Genomic DNA, 16235 nt, shown 5'->3' on the forward strand with positions numbered 1-16235 from the left:
TCGCAGGTTTTTTGCACCAGAATCTTCTCAAAGTTTTTTGGTTCCACTGTATTTAGCAAATTGTCACAGAATTGTCACCTTCAGGAAGATTCAGCTGATGTGTCAGCCCGTCGTTACACAAACATCAGTGTGTTGAGAACCTTTACCGACAAAACATCTGACAAACACTGTCTACCGTGATTTATTTATTTTAGCTTGGTTCATGTCCCATCTGCTAACACGGAGGTTAATGATCTCTAATGCAGCTGGCCACCCGGGGGCGACCCAGAGGCTTCACTGTGTCGTCCATCTTTATTAGACTCTAGATTCTGATCGGCTCATTCCATTCCTGCGTTAAGATCGAGGAGTCAAAATGAAACTTTTGAATTTATTTGTGTTCACAATTTACAGATTTAAAGGTTTAAGAAAATCCTTTTGATAAACAACAGAAAATGTCATGCAACAGAACCAGGTCAGAACGTGTTTCCTTTGAGAAGTTGAATCCTCGGCTCAGATGTGAACAGTCTTGTTTGGCTTCACCTTCTTCTTCAGTTTTTTCTTTTTAGTTGGATCCACCATTTGTCCTTTGAAGGATCCGGAGCTTTTGGTCGACCTTTGCTGGTTTCCTGTGAATTTCAGAGACTTAAAACCTCCTCTCTCCCGGCCCGGGCCCTTGGTGGGGCCCTTAGCGGGGCCCTTGGTGAGGCCCTTGGCGGGGCCCTTGGGGGGGCCCCTTCCTGGCCTCCCTGTGGCTCCTCTGGCATTTGTTTTATTCTTTTGTTTTTCTTTCTTCACGGACCTCTTCACCCGGAGGGCTCGGCCCTCCAGCTTCGAGCCGTCCAGCTTCAACGCCAGCTGGACCGAGTCGGGACTCTGAGGACACACGGAGGTCAAATGTGATAAACAGTCGATGTTCAGAGTCTTTATAAATACTATCTTTTGTTTAAGTTTAAGAAATCTTCTATAATACGAGTTATTTATTAAGTGTAGTTGTGATGAGGAGGACGATGGTCCCAGCTGCTCCATCAGAAAGCTTCGAGTACCTCAAACAGGACGTATCCAAATCCTTTCCCCAGCCCAGAGGTCTGGTCCCGGACCAGTCTCACCGCCTCCACCGAGCCACACTCCTCAAAATGTTGTCGAAATGCGCTTTCGTTTATTTCTAGAATCAGATTTAACAGGTTAGTGTTGAAGTTCATCTGCTGCCGTTGGCTGAACCAGAGACTGAGGAAGAACTCACCAAACGAGAGATTCCCCACGAAAACCGAGCGTTTGTGATCGTGCTGCAAGAGGAGAACACGAAGGTTTATCATCACGTGAGTCTGAGCACAGAGTTCGTACAGATGCTAACTACGGGTTGAAGACCTACTGAGCTGTCAGTCACTCGGTCTACTCGGATGTGGAAGTCCTTCTCGATCTCCGTGCCGTTACTGTGGAACAGAGGAAACACGTGATGAGTTCCCAGCAGCTGTGTGTTATTATAACGTTGTGTTGGTGCTGGTTTGACCTTCTGACCTTTCTAACGCCTTGGCCACGCCCTCATCGTCTGTGAACACCACGTAGGCGTTCACGCTTTGCTTCTTGGGATGGATTTTGCGTCTGAGGTATAAATGAGAGGAGATGCTGGTGATTGGTGGTTTCACTGGAAGTGGAAGTTAACTGGTTTCGAGTGAGGGATTCAAGAAGCAACTGGTTTCAGAGGAAGTCAGAGTTTCTCTCTTTTTGAATAATTACTTTTTCTGATAACTCTTGAACATGAAGTGGACAAAACGTCGGGTTTGATTACAAAGATACAAACTGAGAAAATCTAAGTAGAAGGTACAGAGGAAATAAAAACAACTCGTCTTTCCAAAGTGGAGATTTAATTTAATCAACTCGTCATTTTCTCATATTTCATCTTTAAAAACAAACAAACGTTGAAATGATTTATTAATATTATGAAAAAGGTGTTAAGATCTAAATCGAACAGGAAACGTACTTGATGGCTGCGACTTTCCGGGACATGGAGGGATCCTCTCTGACCTGCAGGGAACAGATCATGTGACTGATGTCGGGGAACATTCAGACCAAAACACACGTCACATGACCGTCACGACTCTGATCATGTGATGTAAACAGGAAGTAGAGGGTCTCTGCAGCTGGGTGCTTAGTAACAGAAACTCCTCTGAAGGAGGAGCAGTGATGAAGACGAGTCACTGACAGGAAGTGCTCCTGACAGGAAGCTGGTAGTCGAGTCATGTGACTAACGTCTCAGTTTCTGTTCAGACTCAAACAAAGGTCTCCAACAGGAGAAATATCATTTCAGCAAAATCACATTAAAACCTCTCACCAGATATGTGTTTCGGTGAACTTGTGTATTTTGTTGTGTTTTCACTTTCCTCTGATCTGATTCCACACACACATCTAACTGTGACGCTGTGTGAGTCAGTGGACAAACTGGTTCCTGTTGTGTGTTTGTGTTTTTACCACAGAGCGGAAGCGGATGGACTCGATGGATCCTTTGCTCCTGAAGAGGCTCCTCAGGGTCTGAAGCACAGAAGAAGAACATCAGGTCAGATGATCCGTCACCAGCAGGAAACACTCATGAACATCATGATAATGGTTCTTTGATCTCCACCTTCTTGGTGCAGCTGATGGGCAGGTTCCCCACAAACACCGTCCTCTTCCTCTTCGCTGACTCTTCCTCTCTGCAGGCCTTCGTCCTCTGCCTCTTCATCACCCAGACCTCTGTATCGTTCTCTCTACCCGACCCTGAAGCCTTCCTCTTCTTCACAGCCTGCCCTCGCTCGTCTTCGTCGGCCGTCTGCAGGCTGCTCTCTCTGAGGAAGAGGACGAAGGAGAGTCACAGATGAAAGTTTTCAAAAAGAAAACTCTTTAAAAAAAGATTCTGTGATTTACATTTTTCAAGAAGACATGGGGAAGAACCAGAGCAGCAGCTCTTTGGCTCTAGAATCGGATTGCTCTGTTTTTGAACTTCTCACCTGTTCTCCAGCTTCTGTTCGGCCACTGACTTCTCTGGCAGCTTCTTCTTTTGACCTTTGACCTCTGGAGTCTTCTTCTGCTGCTGCTGCTGCTCCGAGGCCCTCTGAACGGGCTGCGACCACAAGGACACGTTAGAACCTCAAGTGACGATACACACCTACACACTGCTGCTGTCACAAACATCCACCCGACCCCACACGTCTCCATCAGAGACTGTTCGGTTCCCCCCTGTCTGTGCTGGGTTCGGTTCCCCCCTGTGTCTGTGCCGGGTTCGGTTCCCCCCTGTCTGGGCTGGGTTCGGTTCCCCCCTGTGTCTGTGCCGGGTTCGGTTCCCCCCTGTGTCTGTGCCGGGTTCGGTTCCCCCCTGTGTCTGGGCCGGGTTCGGTTCCCCCCTGTGTCTGTGCCGGGTTCGGTTCCCCCCTGTGTCTGTGCCGGGTTCGGTTCCCCCCTGTGTCTCGGCTGGGTTCGGTTCCCCCCTGTGTCTCTGCCGGGTTCGGTTCCCTCCTGTGTCTGTGCCGGGTTCGGTTCCCCCCTGTCTCGGCCGGGTTCGGTTCCCTCCTGTGTCTGTGCCGGGTTCGGTTCCCCCCTGTGTCTGTGCCGGGTTCGGTTCCCCCCTGTGTCTGTGCCGGGTTCGGTTCCCCCCTGTGTCTGTGCCGGGTTCGGTTCCCTCCTGTGTCTGTGCCGGGTTCGGTTCCCCCCTGTGTCTGTGCCGGGTTCGGTTCCCCCCTGTGTCTGTGCCGGGTTCGGTTCCCCCCTGTGTCTGTGCCGGGTTCGGTTCCCCCCTGTGTCTGTGCCGGGTTCGGTTCCCCCCTGTGTCTGTGCCGGGTTCGGTTCCCCCCTGTGTCTGTGCTGGGTTCTGTTCCCCCCTGTCTGGGCTGGGTTCGGTTCCCCCCTGTGTCTGTGCCGGGTTCGGTTCCCCCCTGTCTGTGCCGGGTTCGGTTCCCCCCTGTGTCTGTGCCGGGTTCGGTTCCCCCCTGTGTCTGTGCTGGGTTCTGTTCCCCCCTGTGTCTGTGCTGGGTTCTGTTCCCCCCTGTCTGGGCTGGGTTCGGTTCCCCCCTGTCTGGGCTGGGTTCGGTTCCCCCCTGTGTCTGTGCCGGGTTCGGTTCCCCCCTGTGTCTGTGCTGGGTTCTGTTCCCCCCTGTGTCTGTGCCGGGTTCGGTTCCCCCCTGTCTGTGCCGGGTTCGGTTCCCCCCTGTGTCTGTGCCGGGTTCGGTTCCCCCCTGTGTCTGTGCCGGGTTCGGTTCCCCCCTGTGTCTGTGCCGGGTTCGGTTCCCCCCTGTGTCTGTGCCGGGTTCGGTTCCCTCCTGTGTCTGTGCCGGGTTCGGTTCCCCCCTGTGTCTGTGCCGGGTTCGGTTCCCCCCTGTGTCTCGGCTGGGTTCGGTTCCCCCCTGTGTCTCGGCTGGGTTCGGTTCCCCCCTGTGTCTCTGCCGGGTTCGGTTCCCCCCTGTGTCTGTGCCGGGTTCGGTTCCCCCCTGTGTCTGTGCCGGGTTCGGTTCCCCCCTGTGTCTGTGCCGGGTTCGGTTCCCCCCTGTGTCTGTGCCGGGTTCGGTTCCCCCCTGTCTGTGCCGGGTTCGGTTCCCCCCTGTGTCTGTGCCGGGTTCGGTTCCCCCCTGTGTCTGGGCTGGGTTCGGTTCCCCCCTGTCTGGGCTGGGTTCGGTTCCCCCCTGTCTGTGCCGGGTTCGGTTCCCCCCTGTGTCTGTGCTGGGTTCGGTTCCCCCCTGTCTGTGCTGGACTCACCTCGGGCGCAGGCTGGAACAGGTGGGAGGCAGCCGGGGGGGTGGAGCTGAACAGAGCCGCCAGCGAGCCGGACGCAGCAGAACTCTTCTTGAACAAGCTCCCTGACACCTGACCCACCACGTAGTCCGGGGCCGGCTCCGAAGACGCCTCCGCGCTGAGGACACAGGAAACTCATTTACATAAAGATCACTGGTTTTACTTTGTGTTTAAACAGAGAGACACGGTTAGGACGGACTATCAGACAGACGGAGAGACAGACAGACGGAGAGACAGACAGACAGACGGAGAGACAGACAGACAGACGGAGAGACAGACAGACGGAGAGACAGACAGACAGACAGACAGACGGAGAGACAGAGAGACGGAGAGACAGAGAGACAGACAGACGGAGAGACAGACAGACAGACGGATGGAGAGACAGACAGACAGAGAGACAGACAGACAGAGAGACAGACAGACAGACGGAGAGACAGATAAACAGACGGAGAGACAGAGAGACAGACAGACGGAGAGACAGACGGAGAGACAGATAAACAGACGGAGAGACAGACGGAGAGACAGAGAGACAGACAGACGGAGAGACAGAGAGAGAGAGAGACAGACAGACGGAGAGACAGATAAACAGACGGAGAGACAGACAGACAGACAGGTAGGTAGGTCCAGCGGGTAAAATAATTATTGAACACACTAACATTTTTCCCAGTAAATATATTTACCTGTATTTACTATTGACGTGACATCTTCACCAGATGTCGGTAACAACTCAAATAATCCACACATACAAAGAAAACCAAACTAATAAGTTCAGAAATTAAGTTATGTGTAATCAGATGGAATGACACAGGGAACCAGTATTGACTGGCTGACTGAAATAGATCTAATACTTGGTACAAAAGCCTTTGTTGGTGATGGCGGCTTCAAGACGCCCCCTGTTGGAGACACTAGTCACATGCATTGCTCAGGTGGGACTTTGGTCCATTCTTCCACAAACAGTCTTCAAATCTCGACGGTCCCGTGGGCCTCTTCTATGAACTCTGATCTTTAGTTTCTTTCCATCGATTTTCTGTTGGATTCACGGCCGGTGATGGGCTGGGCCATTCTAGCAGCATTATCTTCTGGGGTCTTTCCATGCCTCTTGCACCCCCCCCCCCCCCCCCCCCTTCAATACTTGTTCCCTGTGTCATTCCATCTGATTACACGTGACTTCATTTCTGAACTTATTTGTTTGGTTTTCTTTATATGTATGGATTACTTGAGTTGTTACGGACGGACGGACGGAAGGACGGAGAAAGATAGATAGATAGATAGATAGATAGATAGATAGATAGATAGATAGATAGATAGACAGAGAGAGAGATAGTCCGTCACAGTAACCGAGTCCATGTAAAACAAAGTAAACAAACCTGTGGTCCACTTTCTTCTTCATTGTTTCTTCAGATCGTTACTCCGTTACTTCCGTTACTTCCGCTCCTTTCTTCTTCTTCTTCTTCTTCTTCTTCTTCTCGTTGAATTTAATGATAAATGAACAATAAACACACTGGCGCGGAACCGGTCGTTCACATGTTCTCCGGCCGCACTCTGCTGTGCTACTGACAACTCTGTCCCCCAGGAAACACGCTCTCATTAACACAAAGCTTCCGCTGATGTTTCCAGAGTTTAATTGTGATATGTCCGGTGAACGAAAGACTTCCGGTCAGATGACTGTGACTTAACACTTAAAGAGCAAATATATGAAAATACACGTAAACTAATTAACTGTTCATTTCTAAATTATAAGTTAATTTAATTTAAAGCTTCGAGCGGAAACAGGTACGACGACGAAACGAGTCCGTTCCGGTGCATCTTGCTTGTGTTGTGGTCCTCAGCCAAGAAGCTAACACTTAGCCGCGGAAGCTAACTCTGGAGAGCGGTGTGTCTGTAGCAGGACCACAGACCGCTGTTCATTGTCCTTCTCCATGGGAATCGAACTCACGGAGCCGGAGGTGCCGGGCGATGCGGTGGGCAGGCGGGTGTTCTGCGGCGCGGCGCGGGCCACGGTCCGGTACGTGGGCCCGGTACCACCGACAGAAGGTCAGACCCGGTCCCGTCCTGTCACTCATCCTGTGGATGATACTACAGAGTGTTTATTACATCAACACAAGGACACACAATGTGTGTTCTTGTGTTGATGGTACTACAAAGTGTTTATAACATCAACACAAGAACACACAATGTGTGTGTTCTTGTGTTGATGTGAGTGTTTATAACATCAACACAAGGACACACACATTGTGTGTTGATGATACTACAGAGTGTTTATAACATCAACACAAGAACACACAATGTGTGTGTCCTTGTGTTGATGGTACTACAAAGTGTTTATAACATCAACACAAGGACACACACATTGTGTGTGAATCATGAAACCATCTCTGAGCTGTCAATCAATCAGTGTATTCGTCTCACATCAGTTTGTCTCTTAGTCTCTAACAAGGTGAGACGTCCTCTGTTCAGGTGAAGAAGGTAGACACCTCAGAGACACATGTGAGGACCCGTCTCCAGGACGGACACTGGTGTGATAGATGTCCCCTGTAATGTGTGTGTCCGTGTGGGGGGTGCGTGCAGGGCTGTGGCTCGGTGTGGAGTGGGAGGAGCCCAGCAGAGGGAAACACGACGGCAGCCATGATGGAGTCCACTACTTCACGTGCAGGTGAGCTCTTCACTGTGAAGCTGAACTCTGGTTGTTAATAACTTCAGAGTCTTTTTAGCTGATCTCAGTTCAGCTTCACTCTTCATCTGTGAACCGTCTTCACAACGCTCAGAGATATTATAATGATTTACAGTCTGATTGTAAAGATTGAAACAGTTTACTTTCTCTTCAATGAGAGATTTATGTTGATAGAATAACTGAGGACCAGTGAGATCTGTCCACTCATCAGCTGTTGTCCCTCAGAGACGCTACAGGCGGCTCCTTCGTCCGTCCAGCCAAGGTGAGCTTCGGCCTGGACTACCTGACGGCCGTGCGCCTGGCGTACGACACGGACACAGACGCACCGCTGAGTGACACGGTGTCCGCCATGTTCAAGGACAAGCCCATCGAGGAGCGCAGGTACGATGCTGTGAGGAGGAGGAGGAGGAGGAGGAGGAGATGAAGATCAGTTCCTTTCACCTCCTGCTTGTGTCTCTAGTTTTCAGAGTCTGACGTCAGCGCTGCTGGGAGAGCGTCAGGTGAACGGACCCGGAAGAGACGGAGACATCAGGAGAACAACTCCCAGTATCCTTCAGACTGGAGCCGGCCTCGGCCCAACTCAACCATTAATGATATTATACCAGAGCTCAGCAGCCAGATCCAAACTGTGGACAACTTTCAATATTAATAATCATTAATTAATAATGTTGTCACTGTGCGTGTGATCGTGTTCAGTGAAGCTTTAACGTCAGTGACCAGACATCAAGTGGTTGGACATGTCCCGCAGTCTGTTGTCCAGCTGGGAGGACGTGTCCAGCATCACTGAGCAGCTGGAGGGACTGGAGGTTCTCCAGCTCAGGTGTGTGTGTGTGGGGGGGGGGGGGTGAATATGTTTGTGTGTGTGTTACTGAACATTGTTTTGTTGTGTAGCTACAACACTCTGCGTTTGACCTCCGACCCCTCGTCTCTGAGTCGCTCGTTCTTCAGCCTCAAAGTTCTCAGTCTGATCAGATGTGACCTCACCTGGCCACAGGTACACAACCGGCTAGATGACACACACACACAGTGACAAACATATTTCAAATATCTGTGCTATGTCTATGTTTTTATGCTGGGGTCACATTACATAGGACTTATTTATTAAATATGATATTTATGAATATATAATGTACACCAAATAATCACACATTCTATAAATACCTTTTTTTAGTTCTGCTGGACTTGATACTGGAATTAATTTTTCTGTAAATTCATGTTTAACACAATATTTCAGTACCTTAATGAATTTATATAATCATTTTGAAATTGATATCTAACTATCTGAGGATTTATACCAACATTCCAGTAACTGCAGCTTGAGCACATTTAACAGTATTTATTAAATGATTTTCAATCCGTTTGGTTTGTTGAAATCATCAGATATGTATTTATGATTCAAAATACCCAACAATGAGATGAACTATCTGAAGAAAAGAACGTTCTGATGAGAATGGATTTATATATTTCATATGTGTTTACTTTGTTATAAATGTTGGACTAATAGTAAAACATGTATTTACAGACATTATATTTTCTACATATTCTCTTTATTGGTGTACTTTTAGAGGTTTGATTTAGGTACAGAGTTATATACAATGACAATTTATTTCTCTGTATTCATCAATATTATATAGAAAAGTGTATAGGCATAAAAAAAATAAGATGGAAAATTCCTACAACATCAGAATTAGTTTCACCGGTATGTGTGAGTCTTTTGTGTATATGCTTTGAATGTTATAGAATATAATTTAATGATGATATTCTGATCCGCTGATTTATCTCCAAACACCTTCTCTCGCTGCTCAGATCCTGGAGTGCGCCCCCATGTGGCCACAGCTGGAGGATCTCTGTGTGGAAGACAACAACATCACAGAGCTGCAGAGGTGACGTTCGTTTGCTTCAGAGTTTGTCTCCTGTCGTCCTGATGCTAACTGCTCTGTCTCTTCAAGGCCGGAGGGCGTCCTGCAGAACGTGTCCAACCTCAGTCTGTCCCGAAACCCCTTAGTGCAGGAGACGGTGGTGAACCTCTCTGCTCTGCCCAGGTACACTACACATGTGGCTCTGACAGCTGGAGTACGCTCCATGATAACCTGATTAACCTCTGAGCTCTGCAGTAGAACTGATCCAAGACCTCAGCTGAACGGGTTAGAGTCAATCATCTGTCCTATTCAATCCCACTGGCTTGTCTGCAGCTGTGAGAAACTGAACCGGGGGACGAGTTAGGACAGTTAGGACACTCCTTCCAGAGATCTCCTCCTAGCAACATGATTTCCTGTGTTTTGATATAAAAATCATGTGAAAACCTCCATTTGTGGCTTCGAGAGAAAATCTGTCCTGCTCCTCTCCTGCTCTAACTGGCCGAGAGACCTCGACTCCCATTCATTTATTTTGGGCTGTTTTATTTTTATTTTAGCGAAAAACTGTTTGACAAGTGTCTTAGAATCAGTCCCAGCACAGAGTTCCCAGTGTCCCAGCACAGAGTTCCCAGTGTCCCAGCACAGAGTTCCCAGTGTCCCAGCACAGAGTTCCCAGTGTCCCAGCACAGAGTTCCCAGTGTCCCAGCACAGAGTTCCCGACCGAGCTATGTACGACAAAACTGCGGGGGAAGTAGCGACCAAAATTTCATACTGAAGAAGCATAAGAGTTTGTCAAATTATAGGGAAGCAGAGTAGTAATATAAGTAGTAAGTCACACATAATAAATGAAAAAGATACTGAAACTCTGACTTTCTTTGTATCAGTAAAAACAAAACATGTTTCTTTAAACATTTCTTTTTTTAGATTTGAACATTTTGTTTTTCACTGCATGGCATGCAAAGAAACATGATGACGTCATTGTGATGTCACAACATGATGACGTCATTGTGATGTCACAACATGATGACGTCATTGTAATGTCACAACATGATGAGGTCTCGACGTTTAGCTTCAGAAACTATGAACGTTCTGAATATTAAGGTTTTTAGTTGGTTCCACTTAAACAGTAAATCAATCAGATTGTATTAATAGAGCCCAGATTCACAAATCAGTTTGTCTCATAGTCTTTAACAAGGTGAGACGTCCTCGGTTCTTCACCCTCAAGAGTCAAACTACTAAGAAATCTAGCAGATTCCAGCACGATACAGGATCCACCATCATAATCCACGATGTGGATCAGTGGACGATGAGGCAAAGGGACTCCGGGAAAGAAGTGAAGTCACTAACATGTGTTGATGAGATATTAATATCTTTGATGTGATAATGATTGAGAAGAGGAAGGAGAAGCTCCATGTGTCATGTGACCACGACCTTCTAGACCTACAGCAGCAGAACTGAGATCAGGTCTAAGACAAACCTGGACCAGGTCTAACTAGAAGCTTTATCATAAAGGAAGGTTTGAATCCTCAACGTACAGAGGGAGTCTGCCTCCACAACTGGAGCTGAGATGATTCCACAGGAGAGGAGCTGGATGCTGAAGCTCTGGCTCCTCCTCCTCCTCCTCCTCCTCCTCCTCCTCCTCCTCCTCCTCCTCCTTTAGGGACAACAGCCTGAAACCTGGGAGCTCAAGGCTCTAGTGGTGATAAGGTACTAACAGCTCTCAAAGGTTTGATGCTGACATATTATCAATGTAGGTGAGGAGGAGGATTTTAAATTCTCAATGTAACAGGAAGTCAGTGTAGTGAAGCTAACACAGGAGACATGTGGTCTCTGTCCCTGGTTGTCTTCAGGACACGTGCTGCAGCATTGAGGACAAACTGCAGAGTCTCTAACGACTTCCTGCTGGAGCCGGATAATAAGGATTTACAATAATCACGTCTGGATGGAACAAAGACCTGGACTCGTTCTTCTGACAAAAAAAACGTGTGAAAATCATTGATTTGAGTTTGTAGACTGTAGTGACATCTAGTGGTGAAGTGTAGTCCTGCAGCTGAACTAACCCTAACCCTAACCCTAACCCTAATTAAATTTAAAGGGCTCGTTCTTGGGTAAAGAACAAGGATTATTTTATATTCGATATCTGGTAATAGATCGTTTCAGCTGAATCCTACACACTGGACCTTTTGAAGCACTTTGACCTTTGACCTGTGCAGCAGCTGCAGATTTAAACCATCACAGACGTCTCTCCATGAATCAGCAGCTTGAGGCGTTTCTTATCTCATGTGTTTGTGTTTCAGGCTGCAGCAGCTGACCTTGAGTCAGTGTGGACTGTCCCTCATCAGGTTCACTGACACAGCTCCTGGTAAATATATAAACATCCTGTAACAGTCACTGAGCAGCAGCGCCCCCTGCAGCCACGTGTGGTGATCAGTCCGTCTCTGGGGCTGATGAATGTTTTCATGCGTAAAACAAAGTGAATCAAAGTGTTGAGTCGTCCCTCTGGATATTACCCATGATCCTCTGCTTCCTGAACCTGAAGAGCTTTAGCTGGAACAAACCAAACTGATCAGAATTCTTCATGTTCATTGGAGATAAACTCTGGTTGTTAATAGCGTCAGTGTTTTTAACTGATCTCAGTTCAGCTTCACTCTTCATCTGCAGCTGGTTGTGACAGCTTGTGATTCTCAGTCAGTTCTTAATGAAGTAAAGTTAGTTTAAAGAACATTCACTTTATATTTACTTTCTTTAAGTTAAACTTTATTCAGTGTTTTTGTGTTTGAGCAGGTTCACAAACCGACAAGTTTCCAGAACTGAGGGAAGTGAATCTGAGTGACAACAACATCACGGAGGTCTCAGACACACACACACACACACACACACACACACACACACACACACACACACACTCACACACACACTCACACACACACACACACTCACACACACACACACACACACACACACACACACACACACACACACACACACACACACACACACACACACTCACACACACACTATAAAGTCTCTGTCTGTCTCTCTCTCAGTGGTGTGTGGTGGACGAGCTGGCGAAACTTAGCAGCTTGATGAAGTTGTCGTGTCGTGGGAACCGTCTGACGAGTAGTGATGGGAACCGGAAAACAGCTGATCAGATTCTGATCGCCAAACTGGGACAACTGGTCACGCTCAACAACTGCCAAGTGAGACGTGTGTGTGTGTGTGTGTGTGTGTGTGTGTGTGTGTGTGTGTGTGTGTGTGTGTGTGTGTGTGTGTGTGTGTGTGTGTGTGTGTGTGTGTGTGTGTGTGTGTGTGTGTGTGTGTGTGTGTGTGTGTGTGTGTGTGTGTGTGTGTGCAGGGTGGGTGTGTGTGGGGGGGGGATGCCTGCTCAATCTGAGTTGTTGCCATGGTTTCCATCAGATACACCCTGAGGAGAGGAGGGGGGCGGAGCTGGACTACATCAAGATGTTTGGAGGGGAGTGGCTGAAGACGGGGGGGCGGAGTCAGACCAGTGACCAGTTCACACTTCAACATCCGAGATACCAGAGCCTTATTGACAGTAAGCCACGCCCCCGTCACATGACCAGTGTCTGTAATGAAACCTGGTGGCCGTAACAGGGAACTACACCAAGACGAGCGGTGACATCACACAACAACAATGATGTGTTTCCTGTTTGTCAGAGTACGGAGCTCCGGACGAAGGAGAACTGACGAAGCCGAAGTCGTTTGCTCTGAAGAATCAACTGTTAAGTGAGTACCCCCCCCCCCCTCCCGACTGTACAAACACAAGTATGAATATATATAAACTGCTGCTGCAGCTCCTTTTCACATCTGAGTAAAACCCTGTTTGAGTAAAGATGGCCGACATGTAGATGGTAACCCCTCCCCCTCCATGTATATTGTAACTCCTCCCCCTCCATGTAGATGGTAACTCCTCCCCCTCCATGTAGATGGTAACTCCCCCCCTCCATGTAGATGTAACTCCCCCCCCTCCATGTAGATGGTAACTCCTCCCCCTCCATGTAGATGGTAACTCCTCCCCCTCCATGTAGATGGTAACTCCCCCCCCTCCATGTAGATGGTAACTCCTCCTCCTCCATGTATATGTAACTCCTCCTCCATGTAGATGGTAACTCCTCCCCCTCCATGTAGATGGTAACTCCCCCCCCTCCATGTAGATGGTAACTCCTCCTCCTCCATGTATATGTAACTCCTCCTCCATGTAGATGGTAACTCCTCCCCCTCCATGTAGATGTAACTCCTCCCCCTCCATGTATATGTAACTCCTCCTCCTCATGTAGATGTAACTCCTCCTCCTCCATGTAGATGGTAACTCCTCCCCCTCCATGTAGATATAACTCCCCCCCTCCATGTAGATGGAACTCCTCCCCCTCCATGTAGATGTAACTCCTCCCCCTCCATGTAGATGGTAACTGCTCCCCTTCCATGTAGATGTAACTCCTCCCCCTCCAAGTATATGTAACTCCTCCTCCTCCATGTAGATGGTAACTCCCCCCCCTCCATGTAGATATAACTCCCCCCCCTCCATGTAGATGGAACTCCTCCCCCTCCATGTAGATGGAACTCCTCCCCCTCCATGTAGATGGTAACTGCTCCCCTTCCATGTAGATGTAACTCCTCCCCCTCCATGTAGATGGAACTCCTCCCCCTCCATGTAGATGGAACTCCTCCCCCTCCATGTAGATGGAACTCCTCCTCCTCCATGTTAGCAGACGGCTGGTTCTTGTCTCTTTGATGTTTCACGTGTTTCTGATCAGTTCTGTTTGATCAGTTATTGATGATATAAAAAGTCATTTGAAGAAGTGTGAATCTTCACTAGCTCACGATTCACAATGTCTCACGGACTAAATCTTCTATATCACCTAACCCTAACCCTAAATGTTCTATAATACCCACCCTAACCCTAAATGTTCTACAATACCCACCCTAACCCTAAATGTTCTACAATACCCACCCTAACCCTAAATGTTCTACAATACCCACCCTAACCCTAAATGTTCTATAATACCCACCCTAACCCTAAATGTTCTATAATACCCACCCTAACCCTAAATGTCGAGTTCCGAGGGGGGGGACTCGATCTGTCTCACATGCAGCTAAGAGTTCGATGTAAAAGGTCAAAGGTCACAGTGACCTCTGTCTGATGGTGGAGACAAACAACCAGAGGACGGTGATTCTGGTGGACATCATGTCGTCCATCTTTATTTACTGGTCTGTTGTTTCACCAGAGATCACGTTCCTGTTTCCTGATGACGCAGAGCGGGCGCCCATCCACAAGACTGTCCCAGGTGTGTGTGTGTGTGTGTGTGTGTGTGTGTGTGTGTGTGTGTGTGTGTGTGTGTGTGTGTGTGTGTGTGTGTGTGTGTGTGTGTGTGTGTGTGTGTGTGTGTGTGTGTGTGTGTGTGTGTGTGTGTGTGTGTGTGTGTGTGCGTGCGTTCGCTGTTTGTGTGTGTGTGATCACTGTGTGTGTGTTCACTGTGTGTGTGTTCACTGTGTGTGTCTGCAGCCTCCATGCTGGTTCAGAAGGTGAAGGGTCTCCTGCAGAGACTGTTGAAGGTTCCTGTTGCAGATCTGAAGCTCACTTACTGCACTCCCAAGGTAACACACACACACACAGTGAACACACACACTGAACACACACACTGAACACACACACTGAACACACACACACAGTGAACACACTGTTGTTTCTCTGTAGAAGCTCGGGACGGAGTTTGAGCTCGACAGCGACACAAAGACTCTACAGTTTTACACCATAGAGGAGGGAGACCAGGTCCTGGTCCGCTGGTCCTGACACAGACCAGGACCTGGACCTGGACCTGGACCAGGACCAGGACCAGGACCTGGAGCAGTGATCCACAGCAAAGCAGAAGCTTCCAGGACTGCACCTGATCCAGAATGACACTTGGCTCCGCTTCACTTGCTTTTCCAACCCTCACAGTCACTGAGTGAAACTCACATTAACACGGGGGGGGGGGGGGGTTCCTTCATCGCTTGGAGACGCTGGACTCCGGTTCAGACGTCAACCCACAGAGACACGTTAGCATCAGATGAATAAAGTGTTTCAAAAAGTGCTGTTGTTGTGTCAGTTCTTTTCTAATGAGCCACAGATCTCTGAAAGTGAATCTTCGGCTCTGACTATCACCTGGACGCCAGACTGAGAGCCGCCTGTTGTCTGTGTTCAAACATTCATTTAATTAAAGTTTAAAAGAATTCAAATGTTCAGATGTTCACGTCCATAACTGAGGGTTGTTTTCCACATTTGTTTATTATTTATGAAATGTTTGATATTTCTACATGTTTATATTCCATTTCTGTGGCATTTTTTATTACATTGGAATTCATTTTCAATCATACAGTGACAATCGTATATTTCTGTATGTGCTGACATCACATTGTTTGTCTTGAATCAAGAGTTTGCTCCTCGATAAGAAAACACGAGACTTCTGTTTTAACGTGTTTTTAATAAACAAAAGTTTGTGATTCTTACAAACGTCGTCAGAATCACGAGTTTTACAACAAGATATTATTTTTAATTGTTTTTTCATTTTCATAAAATCGTCGTCTGGTCAAAATGTTTTGTCAGATTAAAAAACGACTAAAAGATCAGGAACTAAATCTGAATTCAACTTGAACAGGAAGAGAAATGATCTTCCCTGACGTGTGACATCAGTGTGACATCATAGAAAAGAGTGTGACATCACAGTGAAGAGTGTGACATCACAGTGAAGAGTGTGACATCACAGTGTCCGTGAGGTCTGAACAGTTTTTTGGGACCAAAAAGCAAAACAATAAAATATTCATTTCAAGTAGGAAAATTCAAAAACACCCAAATTCAGTGACTGCGTTGTTTCTTCTTCCCGACTCTCGGGGCCTCAGGACGTCCTGTCACAGCTTCCTGTCCTCACAGCTTCCTGTCCTCACAGCTTCCTGTCCTCACAGCTTCCTGTCCTCAC

At 47.8% G+C, this 16235-nt stretch overlaps 2 protein-coding genes across 3 annotated transcripts; one reads left to right on the forward strand and one right to left on the reverse strand.

The window, feature by feature from the left end:
- Positions 1 to 353: 353 nt before the first annotated feature.
- On the reverse strand, positions 354 to 6314 carry rbm34 (RNA binding motif protein 34). The gene is made up of 11 exons (XM_053418000.1): positions 6102 to 6314; positions 4699 to 4852; positions 2961 to 3073; positions 2597 to 2798; positions 2446 to 2505; positions 1958 to 2001; positions 1495 to 1578; positions 1349 to 1409; positions 1220 to 1262; positions 1023 to 1141; positions 354 to 852 (listed from the first exon to the last, which is right to left on the reverse strand). Exons 1-11 carry the CDS (start codon positions 6122 to 6124, stop codon positions 490 to 492), a joined length of 1266 nt encoding a protein of 421 aa, XP_053273975.1. The 5' UTR covers positions 6125 to 6314; the 3' UTR covers positions 354 to 489.
- A 724-nt stretch (positions 6315 to 7038) lies between these two features.
- Positions 7039 to 15803, forward strand: tbce (tubulin folding cofactor E). Of its 2 annotated transcripts, none has more exons than XM_053417998.1 (15): positions 7039 to 7387; positions 7631 to 7786; positions 7866 to 7951; positions 8126 to 8225; positions 8297 to 8399; positions 9212 to 9288; positions 9355 to 9447; positions 11559 to 11623; positions 12046 to 12110; positions 12309 to 12461; positions 12679 to 12817; positions 12940 to 13008; positions 14508 to 14567; positions 14786 to 14877; positions 14978 to 15803. In XM_053417998.1, exons 1-15 carry the CDS (start codon positions 7260 to 7262, stop codon positions 15071 to 15073), a joined length of 1482 nt encoding a protein of 493 aa, XP_053273973.1. In that variant the 5' UTR covers positions 7039 to 7259; the 3' UTR covers positions 15074 to 15803. The 2 variants fall into 2 exon arrangements, with proteins under 2 accessions (XP_053273973.1, XP_053273974.1); XM_053417999.1 differs by having other exon boundaries at positions 14981 to 15803.
- Positions 15804 to 16235: the final 432 nt, after the last annotated feature.

Source organism: Pleuronectes platessa, chromosome 3 (genome assembly GCF_947347685.1).
Source record: "Pleuronectes platessa chromosome 3, fPlePla1.1, whole genome shotgun sequence".
Taxonomy (NCBI): domain Eukaryota; kingdom Metazoa; phylum Chordata; class Actinopteri; order Pleuronectiformes; family Pleuronectidae; genus Pleuronectes; species Pleuronectes platessa.

Excerpts from the sequence above, each read along its gene's own strand:
- rbm34 (XM_053418000.1), bottom strand. The coding sequence starts at position 6,124 with ATGAAGAAGAAAGTGGACCACAG. Across the intron at positions 1,263-1,348 it reads ACCGAGTGACTGACAGCTCA|CACGATCACAAACGCTCGGT; the intron begins GTAGGTCTTCAA and ends CTCCTCTTGCAG. Across the intron at positions 853-1,022 it reads TTGGATACGTCCTGTTTGAG|AGTCCCGACTCGGTCCAGCT; the intron begins GTACTCGAAGCT and ends GTGTGTCCTCAG.
- tbce (XM_053417998.1), top strand. The coding sequence starts at position 7,260 with ATGTCCCCTGTAATGTGTGTGTCCGTGTGGGGGGTGCGTGCAGGGCTG. Across the intron at positions 9,448-11,558 it reads AACCTCTCTGCTCTGCCCAG|GCTGCAGCAGCTGACCTTGA; the intron begins GTACACTACACA and ends TTTGTGTTTCAG. Across the intron at positions 14,568-14,785 it reads CATCCACAAGACTGTCCCAG|CCTCCATGCTGGTTCAGAAG; the intron begins GTGTGTGTGTGT and ends GTGTGTCTGCAG.